The following is an 18106-nucleotide window of genomic DNA, read 5'->3' on the forward strand; positions in this document are numbered from 1 at the left end:
ATGGATGTGCCTTATTTGGGATTTGGCCCATGGCAGTGCCATCTCTTTGGGCAGAGCTGTCTGCTCTTAGGGGAGAAATAAATGGCCCTCCTTTGGCTGAGTGATCAGGTAGGGAGGCAGCCAAAGGGCAAGAAAAGTGTGGCTCTCTCCATGGTGCTTAAAAAAAAAAAAAAAAGATTTATGGAGCACACAGTCACGGCCATTTGCTGGCCCCTGTAGCTCTTCTCCATCTGTCCCGCAGGTGCTTCTTTTCCCCTTAAGGGATCATTTGAACTTCATTGCCCTGAGGTACCAATGACAGAGTGGGAGAGACACAGCCAAAGCCTGGCATCCCCTTGGGTACCCCTAAAGGGTGAGGAATACAGCATCCTCTCCCTACTTCCTCACTGGTTAGGGGAGTCCTGCCTTTATTGCACTAGTCCCCAAGACTGGAGAAGAGAGACGAGAAGTCTCTAAGATCTCAGACCTCTATGATGGTTGCTGTGTCCCTAGGTCTTTGGCCATGGCAAAGCAAATGGAGAGCCAACGTGGGCCTTGCTCCTGACTGCCTGCATCTGCGAGATCGGCATCCTCATTGCATCCCTCGACGAGGTCGCCCCCATCCTCTCTATGTGCGTGCTGGCCTCTTGCCCTCCCCATCAGCTCTGGGGAAGGGGGTGTCTCTCTACCTGGATCTTCCAGTTGTGACCCTGGGTAGCCCACCCAGTTGTTTAATGGTCCGTCTTTTGTTATATGGAGATTCATTCCCACATGTGCCAGGGTGTGTTGTAAGGGGATTTGGCCTTTGAATCCCTTCCTAAGCACCAGAAAGTGATCTGACCACCTCTCCAATTTCTTATCCTCTTTCCGCCTTTCTTTCTTTATGTTTCTCTTTCTCTTTCTGCCTCCCTTTGCATCTCTGTCTCTCCTGGGGCTTTTCTGTGTTCTAGGTTCTTCCTGATGTGCTACATGTTTGTGAACCTGGCCTGTGCAGTGCAGACGCTGCTGAGGACACCCAACTGGAGGCCACGCTTTCGCTATTACCACTGGTGGGTGCCCTGTCCCCTTCCCTTCCTGATGGAACCACCCTCTCGTCTCCACCTCAACCCCCACCTCACCCTAGCCCTTCCCTGAGGTCTAAGAATCCCAAACTTAAATAGAGAGCCCATTTCTTCAGTTTTTGTAGCCTGACTAGCATGAGAAAGGTTCTGGAGAGGGTCTCCTTCTAATCACAGATAGTAATATAACATGGCCATCTACAGTCTTGGCTGTGATCCCTCCCCTGTGCATCATGCTCAACATCTTACAGACTAGAAGAGGAAACATCAGGTTTCCTCAGCTACGAAATGGTGGTGACAACTGCCCTGACTTCATGGGGCTCTTGTGAGTGTTACAGGGCTTAGTGACCAGAAGGTGCTTATTACGTGGAGCCTGGGGCTCTGATCATTTCACTTTATGGCCCTTCAGCTTCACAGTTGGCCTGTGGGGCCGACAGGGCAGGAATGACCATACTTGTTCTACAGAAAGGAAACAGGCTCAAAGAGGGGAAGGGACTGGCCCCAAGTCACCCAGAAAGACTATGGCATACCTGGACTAGAATCCGGGCTGCCTGACTCCCATCTTAGTGCTCCTGCTCTGCCAGTCACCTTTTCCTGGGGGCACAATCTTACCAGGAGATCTTGCCTACAGCTCTCTCCAGAGACCTCTGCCTTGGAAGCCCTCAGGCAGGGTGGTCTAGCAGGGTCTAAGAAGGCACTGAGACAAAGAGTTGGGTGGGGCTTGGGGTGGTGCCCTGCCTGTGGCTGCTCATTCATCCAGAAGGTCCCATATCCCTATGGTGCTGCTCATGGAGATGATGGTGTGAGCTCCCCCAGACCTGATCAACCCTAGACCTCCCAGTGCTTGCCCAGGCCCTACCCCATCTAACTCTTGCTGTCTGAACCCCAGCACCAGTGACAGTCCTGCCAGGGCTCAGAGGCTGGGTCTTCCTCCCATTCTCCAGGACACTCTCCTTCCTGGGCATGAGCCTCTGCCTGGCCCTCATGTTTATCTGCTCCTGGTATTATGCGCTGGTGGCCATGCTCATTGCTGGCCTTATCTACAAGTATATCGAGTACCGTGGGTAAGCACAGGGGGCGGGAGGGCTGGGAGAGGCTAAGGGATGGGAGGGGGTGGCGATGAGGTAAGAGTGGGGGAGGGAAAGGGGTGATAGGTGTGGGATTGCAGGATAGAGGACAGGAGCTGAGGGAGGGGCTGAAGCTTCGAGAAAAGGAGGTGACAGAATGGCTGCACATTTTCTGCCCTGGGGCGGCCACTTCAGTGTGCATGGGTCTTTCTGACACCCCTGGTTGATTCCCTCGGGCCTCCAGGGCTGAGAAGGAGTGGGGCGACGGGATCCGAGGCCTGTCCCTCAGTGCAGCACGCTACGCCCTCTTACGCCTGGAGGAAGGGCCCCCACATACCAAGAACTGGAGGTAAGTGGCCAGGCACATGTGGAGGGGCCCAGGGGAAGGGAGCAGCGTCTGACCTTCCTCACCAGCTTTGCTGGGTGTATGCTGTCCCCCGCCACAATGGGCTGCCCTTCACCTCCCCTCCTTAGCCGAGCCTCATCTGACTTTTCCCACCTACAGCCCCCGGGCCGGGCTGAGCTACCCTCTCTTCATCCCTCTGTTCATTCCATCGTGTGTTTAGAAAATGTATGAATGCAGGGTATGTGCCATGTGCCAGGCCCCCTTCCAGCCTGTGGGGACCTAATGAGCTAACAGTTCCACAGAGAAGGCCCACACAGAGACAGACGAATGTAATATCGTGTAGCATTTACTCTGGGGGAGGTGGCTGCATTCACCTGGGGAGTTATGGGGGCTCCTAGAAATCTCGAGATTCAGAACAATCTCTACACTTTATTTGGGTGGAAGTCAGGGGCCAGAGAGGGTCTCAGAGGCCATGGAAGGCAGAACTGGAAGCAGAATTTTTACCTCCCGCCTTTCAACCCAGGGTGCTTTCTAGCTGACGGTTCTGTGGGCCCGGCCCTCACTCATTTCCCTCAAGTCACTTGGCCGAGAGGAGGGCCTGAACTCTGAACTATGCCTAGGACATTGTTGGCCTGCACTTGCTGATGTCTACTAAACTGGGGCTTCCAGAGACCAGGGCTTTGCCTTATTTGTCTGTGAATTCTTAAATGCTTGGCACAGTGTCTAGCCCCGAGTGCTTAGAGAATGCTCTTAAACTGTTGGGCAGTGGGATGGATGGGGTAGCCAAATGAAAAAGGAAATGAATGGATAAATAGTTGGGTCGATGGCCAAGTGTCTATATGTATCGGAGGGTGACTGCTGACAGATGAATGTGTGAACGGACGGTGGCAGGTGGATGTCAGGTAATTAGGTGACTAATGCATGTATAGGTAAATTAGTATGGATACGAGTGGGTGACTGACGGATAAAATGGATGGGTGGGTGAATGGATAAGTGAGGTGGATGAGAGATGAGTGGGTGGGTGGGTGGATGGGTGGCTGTGTGGGAGCTGGTTGGATGCGTTGATGTTTAAGGAAATGGATGGGTGGATGGATGTTTAGGTGGACGGGTAGGGAATGGGGGTATAGAGGACGGATGCCTAGTAAACTCACTGGCTTATGGTGCGTGGGTGTGTGGTGTACAGTGGGTGGAGGTTGGGTGGGTATTGTATGGCCCACCTTGCATCCTCTGCAGGCCACAGCTGCTGGTGCTGGTGCGCGTGGACCAAGACCAGAACGTGGTACACCCACAGCTTCTCTCACTGACCTCCCAGCTCAAGGCGGGGAAGGGCCTGACCATTGTGGGCTCTGTCCTGGAGGGCACCTTTCTGGACAACCATCCTCAGGCCCAGCGGGCAGAGGAGGTGAGTGAGCCGAGACCCTGGTGGGGAGAGGGGAGGGCAGGGCACTCAGGAAGACAGCCCTTGTCCCTTTACACTTGCCCTCCCTCCCACCCTTGGGATCAAAGGGGGCTCAGGCTTTTCTGTCATCTTCCTTAGAACAGGAATCTAAGGGCTCAGAGAGTGAGTTCCTTAGAATCCAGCTCTCAGAACCAAAGACCATCAGAGCCCAAAGTGCCCATTTGATGGATAAGGAAACTGAGGCCTAGAGAAGTCAGAGCATTTGTCTAAGGACAGAAAACAGAGACTCAAATGAGGACTGCTTGACTCCTACTCCAGACTTCTCCCTGCCCAAGTATACATCTTTCAGCGTGTTCTCACATCCGTGATTCTCTCGATCCCCGCGCCACGCAGAGTTGGCAGTGTGAGCACAGGAGGAAACAGGCCCAGAGAGGGAAGGCAGCTTGCTGACAGCCACAAAGCTGGCTGGAAGCACAGTCAGGATTTGAGCCTGGGTCCCTGGCTCTGGGTCCCCTGCTGCTGTCCGCATCCATGGTCCATACTCTCAGAGCAGAGTCCAGAGCCAGTGCGGGCAGGGGCGAGAGGCTTGTGCAGGATGGAGCACTAACAGGTTTCTGGAACCTGGTGGGTAGCAGAGGAAGTGGGTTCTGTCTTCGATCCAGGCCTCTCTCCCTTTGGGGCTGTGACTAGTTGTGGAGAAAGGAAAGGGGCCGGAGGGAGGTGAGGAGAGATGGGGAGGGGCACCCCTAATGGCTTGTGACAGTTGCTGTTTCTGCCTCACTGGGCCGTTCACACCAATCTGTCGAGGCCCAGAGCTGGAGGCTTCCACTGGTCAGCTTCCTTCAACATGCAGTGGCTGAGAATGTGCTGCGTACCAGGCATGGGGAGATGGGGGCATTTGTGAGACCAAATCCCAGCCCTCAAGGTGCTTCCAGGCTAATGGGAAGATGGAACATACCCAGAAGGCTCTCAAACCTGTCTGCAGTTGATAGGTGCTTCACTAGAGTTCATATCAGAGTAATAGAATGTGTTGAGTGTTTACAATCTGTCAGGCAGCATTCTACCTTACCCACATCATGTCTTGTAATTCTTCCTGTTGCTACATGAGGTAGCTGTCATGATCCCCATTTGACAGATTTGAAAACTGAGGCTCGTAGAGGTTAGGTGATTGCCCAAGGTCCCACAGCTAGGAGGCGGCAGAGGTAGGAGTTGAAGCCCTGCTCTGTTTGACATCAGGGTAGTGGTCCAGAGTGTGTGGGATAGAGTCAGAGCCCTGGAGTTGAGCCCCTACAATGATATCCATTAGCTGGGTGGCCTTAAGCAAGTCTTAATTCCTCTGAGCCTCAATTTCCTCATTTATAAAATGAGAGTAAGAAGAACACTACCCTCATAGTGTGGGTGGCATGTGCATTTAAAATGCTTATCATTCATGCTAATTTTTTAAAAGTCGTTCAAAGCAAATCATCTGGGCATGCAGGGAGCCCAGTTCCATTCAGGTCTGGGTAGGGGAGTGGTTTCGGGCAGGGTGGAATGGACAGTGGGGGAGGTGGCTGGGCGGTGCTGGAGGGCTTGCAGGGGGACTGTGAGCGATGGCAGGGTGGGGGCAAGTGCAGGGTAAGGTCATGGAAAGCTTTGACGGATCAGCAAGGAATGGGGGCCACAGGTGATGGGGAACCATGCACAGTTCTGCCGCCTGGGGCTGACATGATCGGAGCTGAGCTTCAGGAAGATGGGGATGATGGAGGGGAGAGACAGGAGGAAGGGAGGCCACGAGGGGCCATGCAGGGCCAGGGAGGCCTGAGGCTCATCCTCGTTTGACATGCTACCACTCCACCCCCTTCCCCAGTCCATCCGGCGGCGCTGATGGAGGCAGAGAAAGTGAAGGGCTTCTGCCAGGTGGTGATTTCCTCCAATCTGCGTGACGGTGTGTCGCACCTGATTCAGTCTGGGGGCCTCGGGGGCCTGCAGCACAACACCGTGCTGGTCGGCTGGCCCCGCAACTGGCGGCAGAAGGAAGATCATCAGACGTGGAGGAACTTCATTGGTAACACAGTGTGGGCAGTGATGGGTGGCAGGTTCTCCTTCTTGGGCCCGGGCACTCTTTCCCAGACGTGACAGGTGCGGATTCTGCATCCGCAGGTGTTGGTGTTTGGAGCTGGCCACGTGCCAGACGCTGTGCCAGGTGCCGGGGACTCATGTGTGAAGGAGATAGTCTTGGGCCCTGCAGAGCTGGCTCGGCCCTGGGAGGGAGTCAGTGGAGGGCAGTGGAAAGAGCTACCGCGGTGAAGTCAGAGAGGCCCGGGTCTAAATCTCGCCTCTGGCCCTGCCTCGCTGTGTGATGGTTCACAAGTGACTCACCCTTTCTGAGCACTGGGTTCCTTGGTAGTAATATAATAACTAACATTTATAGACCATGTTCTGTGTGCCAGACTCTAAGCCTCTCATTCTGTCAGCAGTCCCGTGAGGGCTATTACCTGTCTCCTCCACTTTATTGGTGTGAAACGGAGGCACAGAGAGATCGAGGTGTTTGCTCCAGGTCACACAGCTGGTAAACCTAGAGGCTGCCCTGGTGACTCCAGGCTATCCTGTGTCCTTTATAAGTGGGGCGTAGTTGGCAGTTGGGAGGATAAACGAGGCCATGCACAGGAGAGTTCCTAATAGTCAGGAAGGGCAGGTGGTGTTGTTGCCACTCAACAGGTGGGGAAACTGAGGCCCAGTGTGGTTGAGAGGCTTTCCCAAATCCAAACAACAATTAAATGATGAGACCCACAAGGATGCTGGTTTTCTGATGACTCCATCCAAGGCCGGGGTTGGGGGTGGGCGGGGCGGGGCACTGGGTGCCAGGAGCCTCCGTGGCAGGTGCATGGTGCGGGAAAGGGACCAGGGTCACTCTGTTCCCATCTGGCTTTCTTCTTGGCCTTGCCCAGAGCTGGTCCGGGAAACCACAGCTGGTCACCTGGCCCTGCTGGTCACCAAGAACGTTTCCATGTTCCCTGGGAACCCTGAGCGCTTCTCTGAGGGCAGCATCGACGTCTGGTGGATCGTTCATGATGGTGGCATGCTGATGCTGTTGCCCTTCCTGCTGCGGCACCACAAGGTGAGGGCGGGCATGGCTCACGGGCTCTGCCCAGGGCCTGCCTCCCCCAGAGTTCCTCCCTGAGAGCTCAGGGGAAAGGGGGCTGATCACCCCCCTTATCCTGAGATGCTGGGAACTGATTGTGTCTCCTCTTGCAACACCTTGCATTGTAAAGGAGAGCAATGCTTAACCCAAGCAAGGGATGCTTTAATGGGGGACCCTTACCTAAGCAGGGGAGGTTTTGTAGGGAGTGGCCGCTGAGATAGAGGATTTCGGGTCTGTGTGTAGGCGTGGGAAAGTGGGCGGGAAGGGCGAGGGACAGGGTTCTCTCTAGGTTCTGGATCTGGGTCTCTGCACTGCATCTGGGCTGGACCTTTCTGGGTCCCCTTTCACTCCTCCAGGTCTGGCGGAAGTGCAAGATGCGTATCTTCACGGTGGCCCAGATGGACGACAATAGCATCCAGATGAAGAAGGACCTGACTACCTTTCTGTACCACTTACGTATCACCGCGGAGGTCGAGGTGGTGGAGATGGTGAGTGCCCAGGAGCCCAGGAGACACCTCTGAGGTTTTGGGGTCCTACCTAGCCCTCTTTCCTCTTGGCCCCAGCATCAATAGGGCAACCCCCAAAATATCAGTTTATGATGGTGGATCCCCCTCCGCACCTTATCCACCTCTTAGCCTCTCACATAGTCACCCAAGAGTCAGTCTACCCACCATCCATCTGTCCATCCCTCCCTCTCTCCTTTATAAGAATAGCCATGTCATTATATGTGAGGCACTGTCTCATGCACTTTATATATATTAATTCTCACAGCAACCAATGAAATAGATACAACCATCAGCATTTTCATTTTACAGATTAGGAAGTCGAGGCACAGAAAGGTTAAGTAATTTGCCCAACAGTACAACTAAGTGGCAGAGCGAGGATTCAAACTCCGGCAAGCTGGCTTCAGAGTCCACGTGGCTTGAGATGATACTATAGAGCTTCTCATCCATCCTTTCCCTCGGTTTATTTATTCATCTACCCATCCCTCTGTGTATTCATTAATGTATTCATTCACTCAACCCCCCATTCATCCATGTACGTACTCATTCATCACTGTTCCTTTATAAAATTTCTTCCCCTTCTCTATTCACTCAGGTAATTAATTAATCTACTCATTCATTAATTCACCCATTCATACGCCTGGTCCTGCGTTGGGCTGAGGAGCGAATGAGCTGCATTGCCTTCAAGGAGCATTGCCCTCTGCTTTGTCCTTGCCTCCCACAGCTATTGGTTAAACTAGGTCATTAGATAGAGAAACCCAAGGCTGGCAGAAGGAAGGGGGTCTGCCTCCCTTCCCATGGCCTTGCCCCTGAACTCATGCTTTCCTCCCTTGCCCCCCCGTCATTCTGCCCCTGTCCCTGCCCACCCACAGCACGAGAGTGACATCTCGGCTTACACCTACGAGAAGACACTGGTGATGGAACAGCGTTCCCAGATCCTCAAACAGATGCATTTAACCAAGAATGAGCGCGAGCGGGAGGTGAGGTTGTCCTGGCTGGGCTCTGAGAGCCTCAAGCTGCTGCCTGCTCTGGGTCTGCACAGTAAGGAGGGCCCAGTGCTCACACTCCTGGCCACTGGCACGGCCTTCACCTTAGAGCGTTATTCACCACTCTTCTCCCCCTCAAGCCCACCTCCCAGCACTGGGCTTCCTAGCAGCAGGGGCACATTGCAGCTGCACCTACCAAGCCTGCCAGCCACGATGCCAAGGGCTTTGGCCTGGGTGACAGATTTCCCCCTCTGTATGTGACTTCTGGGGCCCAATGGAGAACAGTGGAAGCTAAATATGTGTGGATGATGATTCCTCAGGGGCGTGGGCTGCGAGAGTCGGGGGCACAAGGGATCTTGTGATAGACCCTGCCAGAGTGGGTAACAGACAGATATTTAGGGATGTAGCTAATGGTGGGAGTTGGGGGCACACCTCCTAAGATGTGGTTGGGAGTTCTTGGGGACAATGATGATGAGCTTCCCATGGGGTATGGGTATCAGATCGTCCAGGTGTGGGTAAGGTGGGACCACTAGTCCCCGGGAGTTGGGATGAAAGCCCCACCTCAGGGAGTAGAGTCCTCGGGGAAATGAATGATGGTACTCTGGGACTGGGGACTGAAGAGCTCTTGGGGGCAGGTGAGAGGGTGCCTGTGGAGTGGGTGGCAGATCCTGTAGGTGAGGGTGACAGACCATGGTTGAGGGGGTCTCCCGGGTATGGATATTGTATTTCTCAGATGGAGTTAATGGATCCTCAGGGGAATGGGTGATGGGTACCTTTTGGAGCTGAGAAGGATGAACACTCCAGGAATGTTGTCCAGGGGTGATAGTAAAAAAAGTAAGAAATGGCAAGTGCATTGGCCACTCAGAACTGGCCCTGGGCCATATGCTAAGATAGAGCCCTGCAGGGGCCAAGTGTTAACCCTTTGGTTGCTGGAGGGTGGGGAGATCAGGGGTTCTGGAGATGAGTTGGAGTGGCCAGGTGAGCGGGGTATTTGGTATAGAAACACTGCAATATTCTAACAGCTGGTACAGTTTCTAAAAGCGTGCGTCTGTGACAGAGCATCAGCTCTGGCCATAGCTCTTTGCAGGGCATGGGTGATGAGTGACAGCAGAGCTGGTCCTAACCTGTGTCACTCCCTAGATCCAGAGTATCACAGATGAGTCTCGTGGCTCAATCCGGAGAAAGAATCCAGCCAACACTCGGCTCCGCCTCAACGTCCCAGAAGAGACAGCTGGTGACAGTGAGGAGAAGCCAGAGGAGGAGGTGTGCAGCTGGGGTGGTTTGGCCCCAGCCGGTGGGGGCAGAACCTTTGGCCTCTAAAGGAGTCACGTGCTGCCCCTTCATCTCTCAGGTGCAGCTGATCCATGACCAGAGCGCTCCCAGCTGCCCCAGCAGCTCTCCATCCCCGGGGAGGAGCCTGAGGGGGAGGGCGAGGCAGATCCTGAGAAGGTGCATCTCACCTGGACCAAGGACAAGTCGGTGGCAGAGAAGAATAAGGGCCCCAGTCCCGTCTCCTCCGAGGGCATCAAGGACTTCTTCAGCATGAAGCCGTAGGGACCTGGGGGCTGGGGGTTGGGGGCTGGGGTGAGCCTACGGGGTCTTTGCTCCCCATGACAGAGCAAAGGAGCAGAGGAGGTCCTGGTCCAAGACCCAGCCCAAATCTTGTCTGGGTTTTCCCATCTGAGAACTGGGGTGTTGGGCTAATTGCTGAGGGTCAGCACTCCCAGGTGTAGGCAGTGAAAAAGTGAAAGGGGTGTGGCTGGGAGGAAGGGACCAGTATGCACTGCGAGGGGGGGGGCTGTAGGGGGTGATGGTGACCCAAGTCGTCAGTCTCTCCTTCTTCTGACCCCTCTCTTGTTCTTCTTTGCTTCTCTTGTTTCCTGAAGGGAGTGGGAGAATTTGTAAGTGTTTCAGGATTTTTTTTATTCTCTCTTCTGGGTTGGCCAGGGTCCCTGCTCTCCTCACTTTATCATGAACCCTCAGTTCGTGGTCCTGACCTTTGGGGTCTCTGAATGGCCCAGTCTCGGGAGGCCTGGGGTGGGCCCAGTGCGCCTGGGACTGGGAGGGTACTGGGTCCAGCTCTCCCGGTTCCTGCTTATACGCCCTCCTCCCCTCTGCCCCCCCCGCCCCCCCAGGAACCAGTCCAACGTGCGGCGTATGCACACGGCCGTGCGGCTGAACGAAGTCATCGTGAAGAAATCCCGGGATGCCAAGCTGGTTTTGCTCAACATGCCTGGACCTCCGCGCAACCGCAACGGTGACGAAAACTGTATCCTGGACCTAAAGTGGAGGGTGGGGGATCGAGGCGGACGTCAGGGGGCCCGGGTCCTAGCCCTGGGATGGAAGAGCTGAGCCCGTTCCTGCTTCAGTTACCTCGGACCCGGACGCGGGCCCAGGATTCCCTGGCGCCGATCGCAACCCCCATTCCGTGTGTGTGGGGGGGGGGGTTGGTGTGTGTGGAGGGGAAGGGGACGGTCCCTCTCCTTGACGCGCGTTCAGACATGGAGTTCCTCGAGGTCCTCACCGAGCACCTGGACCGGGTGATGCTGGTCCGCGGCGGCGGCCGCGAGGTCATCACCATCTACTCCTGAGAGCCAGGACCTGCCACCCGGGCCCGAGCGCGCCCGGCCGGCGGCCCCGGAGCCCTCGCCGCGCCCCCCGCCGCTGTCACCGTTTACATACAGACCCTGTGCCCGCGCCCTGGCCCCTTTCCCCGCTGCCTGAAGCCCGGAGGCCACGCCGCTCGGGGCTGACTCGGAGAGGACCGCCCCGCGCGGAGACCGGAGCCCGAGCGCCCCGTTGGCGCGTCGCTCCGCGGGCTCGGCCTCGCCGCGTGGGAGGAGACCCTGCAATAAGGCTGGGGAGGCGCGGAGAGCGGAGGCGCGGGGCCGTGAGGAGCCCCCGCGGGCCTCGCGGCCCGGTCCTCTCCCCCGCCCCGCCCGGTCCTCCTCAGCGCCCCGGCGCGGGCCCGGCTCCCGGCGGCTGGAGGGCGCGCGGTTGGGGAGGCCGCGCTCGGCCGGATCCACCGCCCCTCCGCGCGGGGCCGCGCCTATACATAGTGTACAGGAGACATCGCGTGTATTTTTAACGTCCCCATATTTCTGTGACTAGAAGCGCAACGGACTTCTCTGCTCGCCGCTGTCGAGCTCTCCCGCTGGGGGCGCCCGGGGCAGGCGGCGGCCTCGGGAGGCTGGGTTTTCCTGGACGTCCGCGAGTTTGGGAGCAAAAGTGCTTTCGGCCCAGGCGGGAGTCGTGGTCCTGGCCCCTCAGCGCCCCCGCCCCGCTCTCGCCTCCTCGCCCTTCCCGCGCGCCCCTGCGCTTCTGACCCTTCCCGCGAGTTCTTTTCGGAGATGGGGTGAGACCAGTGTCCGGCTTTTCCTGGATCCGCCTCCCGGCGGCTGCGGGGAAGCGCGCCGCCTCTTCTCGGCTCCCGGCGAGCAGGCGCTAGGGCAGGGGAGGGGCTCCTCGGGGGTGGGGAGAGGTCGAGGAAGCCCCGCCCCCGTGCCTTCGCAGGGGGAGCCTGCGTCTCTCCTCGTCGGCTTGTCGCCTGCTCCCCCTATCCCATGGCTCGTCGCCAAAGACTGAAACTGGGGAGCTGGAGGGCGTCCCCTCCCCGGAGTTGCGTCCCTGGGACAGGCGAGGGAGGAGGGGGGCGATTCGGGTTTAGGGGCCATACCCACCGGGGAGGCTCCAGCTCTGCCCCTGATGTTCTCTCTCCTGTCCCCATCCGGCAGCTGGCGGCTCCGGCCGCCGGGACCCAGCCGCCTTCTCCGCGTCCCGGGACCCGGCCTCGCTGCCTAGCAGCGGCCTCTAGCTGCGTCTCCCAGGCACCTGGGCTGGAGTCGCCACGTGCTTTTGTTCTTAGCGTCTCTCTGCCCTCCTCCAACTAGGACCCAAGATCTTTGGCTTCTCCAACTCCAATCCTTGGCGCTTTTGCTCCAAGCAGCCCGGTCAGAGGCGCCCTCTATCCCTAGAGAAGGCGCATTGGGCGGGTTCCCTTCCCCCAGGGCACGTTACTAAGGGGGACAGGCACCGCATGCTCGTTCCAGCGCCCTCTGAAACTGGGTTCAGTACCTCCAGCCCCAGGGCCCTGACATTTGCACCTAGTTAGACATCCTGTCCACCTCCCAGAGCTGGGGGTACTGGGTACTCCTGACCTCACCACCTCCTTCCCTTTGAGCCCAAAGGCAGGGAGCTGGAGCTGTTGCCATCTATAGACTGGGTCAGGTGTGGCTGGAGGCAGGTCTGGATATCTGCCTGTTAGGCCAAGCCCTCTGAGATTTGATGAGGGGGCCAGATAGATAGACTCTTCAGAAAGTTGGAGGTATTAGGACACCAGCCACCCCCCACCTGACCCTCCCACACCCCCCTACCTCTTCCTAAAGACCACCCTCTGAGAACCACAGCTGGGCCTAGCCTTCTGGTGGGCAGAACATGCTAGGCTGAAGTGGTAGGTTGGGCAGAAGGGGAAGGGGGCTGTATCAACACCAATTAGGGAACCAAAGTTGCACTATCTGGGCCCAGAATGTCTGGTTGGCAAGAGCGAAGTTTCCATTGATGAAGACAAACATCCCACAACAAAACCCAAGTTTTCTGTGCTCCATGTGCAATATTTGTTATGAATGTCATCCTAAGTCACTAAGTTATCTTCATAATCACTGTAGCTAGATGTCTCATGTCCATTCAAGTGACTTTAATTCCGAGTGCAATATTTCAATAGACTTGTAGTGCTAACTAGCGTCGCTTTTGTTTTAGACGATCTGTGTGCAGGGCAATGCAATGAAGTTGAACACCCTTGTAAATAGGAGAGGTTGCAAACCAAATCAAGATTATTTATTACTATTATTAGGCCTGACTTTAATTTTCAGTGTGTTTCAGTATTCCGCATTCTGCCTCAGTATTGATCTTGTGTTCTTTGTGCCAATATGGAAAGGAGCGCGTTGGTTCTTTCCTTTATTGTTGAATGCTCCCATTTAATGCTTTACAGCTTTTACTGTATTTTTTAGACTCCTGTCTGCACAAAATGCAATAAAAATAATTTTATTATACCCTTCACAGCCTGAGATGTGCTGTTTGGACACCCGAGGGGGAAGGGTAAGTATGTGGGAAGAGGGGTGAGTGGCTCTTCAGGAGCCTAGCCTCCTCACCAAACCCTGTCACTGGCAGTAGGGCGGCTGGCTGGTCCTCCAGGTCTGGTGGCCTGGTTCGTGTTCTGACAGCTGTGGGGCCCTGTCCCGGACAGCACTTAGCAGGTCAGGCTCAGCGCTACCCCCAGCCCACCGGAGGCCTTGGGCCAGTCACTTCAGCACACCTGCCCCAGGGTTTCCTGGTGGGGCTGGCTATTAAATGCTCTTCCAGGCTCCCACAGCTTCTGTGACTCTATGGTTCTGCCAACTCCTCACATAATGGGCAGAATAGAGGGTGGCAACTGAGACGAAATCAAACAGGAGAGTGCCCCACTCCACTGGCCAGCAATGGCCTCTTCAGGGTAGTTTTCCTTTCCTAGAGTTAAGAGGACCAGACTGCTGCCACACTGAAAGTCCACCACAAACAAGGATGTTTAACACAGCATCGTCATTAGCCAGGAGGCTTTAGCTCTGGACTGTTAACTAAAGCTGCTAAGTAGGTGGGGTGCATGAGGAGAGCCGAGGGTCAGGTCTTCAGGCCTGACCACAGGAGGACAACAAGAGGGGGCAGACCTCACGGCAGACCGAAAGCAGTCAGGGCTCCATCAGGGACCCTCACCTTCTGACCTTGGGAGGGAATGCCCCTGCAGACAGAATGCCCCAAAAAGACAACAACAGGTTTTACTTTTTCATTTTAATTAAAAAGTAATCATCTCATCTTATTAACACAGAATTCCAAAGAGAAAAAAACACTCTATAACACAAACAGGTCAGAACACAAAATGCTGCCACCTGGGGACCTTGAATTTTTGAAATCATCGCTTGCTCAGCCACTGGCAGGGACTCAGCTGACACCCCTGCTCTCCCTCATCCCTGCCAGGGGCCCCCTGTGACTGTGCTCCACAGGGCTCTAATGAGCGCATCCCTGGGGAGAGGGCAGCTTCCTCGGACTCCATTTAGAGTGGCAGCCAGAAGTCTGCCCTCTCATTTCACTCTGGCTCAAAAGTTATGAACAGCCACCGGTATCAAGGACATGTCCAGCTACCCAAAGTCTGACATCAAAATGGTCCCTACCTCCTGCTGCTCAGAAAACAGAACAAGAATCCAGATGAAAAATAAGAACCTGATTTCTGAGCCAAAAGCTCAAAACAATCACTGAAAAAATGGGTGTTCCCTGCCGGAGTCTAGAGCTGCCTTCTCAGAGCCCCCGCAAAACTAGCACTGGAGAGGGACAGGCTGATAGAAATGTTAACGGGGGGGGGGTGGTGGAGAGTGGTCAGGGTCCAATTTCACAGTTCTTGTTGAACTGCTGGTGACTGGAACTGGTCAGCCCACTGGAGATTCTCCAATGAAATGAAGAAAAACAAAAAAGGAAAAAAGAAAACCCTAAACCAACAACCCTGGATGATGCAGAAGAATGCCTGCTTCTGTGGCTGCCATGGACACTTCCCAACTCCAGAGCAGCTGATCTACAAATCCTCAAGCAGACCCCATGCACATGCGATGGGGGGGGGGGGGGGGGGCGACGATGGCACCGTGCTGGCCAAGCCCAGGCTGGTCCTCTGCAACCCTATAGGCAGGAGCTGCAGACAGGAACTTGAGCTCTGGTCGGCCTGGGTGAAGCTGGAAAACCTTGGTAGATTCAAAATGAACAAAGGCGGTGGCGACTGACATGAAAGTGCCGTTCCAAACTCAGCCAATCGGGCTTGGCTTCCTCCTGCCCACCCTCCACCCCAAATCCAGCGGACAGAGACCAGAGAAACCCATGACATATAAACTGAGCCCAGACACCTATACTGCCCAAGTGACCCCAGATATATTTATTTTCTACAAAACAAAAAACAAAAACAACAAAAAAAGATACACCCCCAAATGCAGTATAAACTCTGACTCTGGAAGGAGTAAGCAACACAGCCTCGGGCAGAAGAGAGAGCAGGTGGTAGAAACATTCGATGTAGACCTGGAGAGGCGCAGAGAACATCCTCCAAATAACTCTATTTGAACGCAGTAGGTGGGAGGCCAGGGGATGAGGGATGGGGGGGGGGGGGGGAGTTGAGAGACTGAGCCTCAGTAATGCCTCTGGTAAGATCCCATTGGGGCCTGGGGCCGCCCCACCTGTGCTGCGGTTTGGCTAACCAGGTGGAGAGAGCAGGGCCACTCTGGATCAGGGTGTCCAGAGCCTTCTGTACACTTGGATTGTCAAAGTTGATACCCGTGGAAGACACGGGCCTCTGGCTAGCCATGTTGCTGGCAGGTGCCAGGCGACTGGAAGGTTGGCCAAAGAGCCCTTGGGAAGGAGCCCCAGGCCTGGGGCCCATGTTCCGAGCAGATCCCGCCTGTCCCAAAATGTTTGGAGGCTGATTGCCAGAGGCCTGTGATCTTTGCTGAGGCTGGCTGTTCGCTGCTGTGGAAAAATTCTGGTTCTGGGTGTTTCCGGCAACGACGGAGGGGGATGCAGAGCTGCTATTGGCCACAACCGTGCCACTATTGAAGAGGCTGAGGATTTTGGCCTGAAGCTCTTGCTGGGAGGTGGGGGGTGCAGCTGGACTGGGTGTAGCAGAGGGGAGCACTTGGCCGCTCTGGAGCGGTTGGGAGCTTGGCTGTGTCTTCAGCGAGGCACCCGAGGTCGCCCCGAGTGGTTGGCGGGAAATCGGGCCTAAAAGACAGAAGGAGGAGGTATCCAGTTGAAAGTACCCTCTGTGGGCAGGCGGCTTAGCAGCCAGGGAAGAACAACAATCACTGATCACATCAATCACATAATACACAGACTATAACATCAATTTCCCCAAGAGGCTACTTCATGGTATGTGCTGTCTCCAGGAAACAGCTTAGGTGCCCCAGTGGACTTAAGGACAAAAGGGCATCCATCTCGGTTACCAGGTGGCCAGCAATCCTAGCCCACCCACTGCCATGTTTGCTACAGGGACTGGAATTCAGTACCCAAATCTTAAGTTATCATTACATCAGCAAGGATGGCCCGTGGGAGAACCCAGGGCATGGGCTCATTCCCCTTACCCACCCCAAAGAGCCTGGGCCTGCTACCCTCCCAACAGAGCCTGGGCCTGCTACCCTCCCAACAGAGCCTGGGGGTTAGAGAAATGCAGAGTCAGAACTTCACCTCGGCCCTGCCACGTAGCTCACCAGGCAGAGAGTCGGTGCTGCTCCTCATAAGGCGCTCCTTCCTCTCTCGCAGGTAGTTGATAATCTTGTCAGTCTCCTCGGCAGTGAGGTACCTATTATCTGCCAGTAGGTTGAGGAGGCTTTGGATGGCCGGGGGGTGTCCCCCGCGCACTCCTTCTTCGGGGCCTCCACGCTCCCTTTCTTGCAGGATGGCTTCATCGGCCATCTTGGCTGCCTGTCTGGCAATCTCCTCACGTTCCTTCTCCCGACACTCATTCTTGTAACGCTCATAATTTCTGGCCACCAGCACCATGGCGTCTGCCTGGGGCATGTTGCGATGCTCTGTAGGACAGAATGACAGGAGTCATTTTCTCCCCTCACACACTTGAGTGCCCACCTGCTGGGCTCTACCAGACCTTTCCTAACCTCAAACCAGCAAGAAAACCATTTTGGTGACAAAAAGCCTTGGGATGGGGAGCAGGGAGGAGGGAAATGAAGGCTGGAAAGATAAGGGAATAGATTTCTTTGGTGGGGAACACATACCTTTCACAGAGCTGGTTCTTTGGGGGAATTCCTAGATCACAGACTTGTAGCAAAAATCAAAAGAAACACGACAGTCTCCCACAGATTCAAAAAGACCACATAAGGAATTACCATGGGAGGCAGGCCACAGGGGGCCAAAAAAGGCCTTCTGTAAAGCCTGGCTCTCCACTGCGATGCTCAGGATAGAGGTGGCCTACTGTTTTTGAATCCATCAGTTCAAAGGTCATGGATTAAGATCAGATGTAACCCTAAATAACCTCCTCTCCTCACCCGCGGGCAACATGACTTATAGGGCGGTGAGAAGTCTTAGAACTTTACATAAATGTCCTCACACATCTTGAGAACTATTCCTCAGAGAGACAAATGACCAAATGACTTAGTGGAAAGCCTTAATGTATTTTATAGTTATGGGTATAACCTGTCAGGCAAAGAGATTCCGTGTGTGGTGGGAAAAGGGAAAAGTCCGCACTGGAGGAGCAATGACCAGGGCATCAGGGCATTCTGAGTGTGAAGTACTGAAAGCAACTTCAGGGAAGGGCTTCAAGGACTTCCAGGGCCTCCTCCCTGCTCTCCTGCCCCTTCTACTTCTCCAGCACACTCGCAGATAGTATCCTCATCGCTTGTTGTGTTCTCTGTCCCTTATTACAAAGTCTGGTGAAAGCAAGGATTCTACTGCACTCAGTGCAGTGTGCGCCAGAGATGCGCCGGCACCTGCTCTCATGAGCGAGAGCCGACGGTGCGCCTCTCTTCTGAAGTGACTTCATGTTGGTGGCTTGAAACAGGACACAGTGGGAGCATTTACACCATGGAGATCAGCAAATGCTGTAAACCACACTGCCTCCTGCCCCCTCCCCAGAA

The 18106-nt window shown here is 55.3% G+C and overlaps 2 protein-coding genes across 2 annotated transcripts in view; one reads left to right on the forward strand and one right to left on the reverse strand.

Moving 5' to 3' along the window:
• SLC12A5 (solute carrier family 12 member 5) overlaps positions 1 to 13512 on the forward strand; it is a 29457-nt gene extending 15945 nt beyond the window's left edge. The window contains 15 exon segments of the mRNA XM_035728880.1: positions 493 to 611; positions 930 to 1028; positions 1982 to 2101; positions 2349 to 2453; positions 3684 to 3856; positions 5696 to 5893; positions 6777 to 6946; positions 7327 to 7458; positions 8346 to 8453; positions 9600 to 9722; positions 9811 to 9859; positions 9862 to 10009; positions 10346 to 10360; positions 10595 to 10728; positions 10959 to 13512. Of these exon segments, the coding sequence (XP_035584773.1) occupies positions 493 to 611; positions 930 to 1028; positions 1982 to 2101; positions 2349 to 2453; positions 3684 to 3856; positions 5696 to 5893; positions 6777 to 6946; positions 7327 to 7458; positions 8346 to 8453; positions 9600 to 9722; positions 9811 to 9859; positions 9862 to 10009; positions 10346 to 10360; positions 10595 to 10728; positions 10959 to 11050 (1785 nt within the window). The 3' untranslated portion in view covers positions 11051 to 13512.
• A 752-nt stretch (positions 13513 to 14264) lies between these two features.
• NCOA5 (nuclear receptor coactivator 5) overlaps positions 14265 to 18106 on the reverse strand; it is a 30958-nt gene continuing 27116 nt past the window's right edge. The window contains 3 exon segments of the mRNA XM_027622809.2: positions 14265 to 15729; positions 15732 to 16241; positions 16727 to 17047. Of these exon segments, the coding sequence (XP_027478610.2) occupies positions 15653 to 15729; positions 15732 to 16241; positions 16727 to 17047 (908 nt within the window). The 3' untranslated portion in view covers positions 14265 to 15652.

This window comes from Zalophus californianus, chromosome 8 (assembly GCF_009762305.2).
Source record: "Zalophus californianus isolate mZalCal1 chromosome 8, mZalCal1.pri.v2, whole genome shotgun sequence".
Taxonomy (NCBI): domain Eukaryota; kingdom Metazoa; phylum Chordata; class Mammalia; order Carnivora; family Otariidae; genus Zalophus; species Zalophus californianus.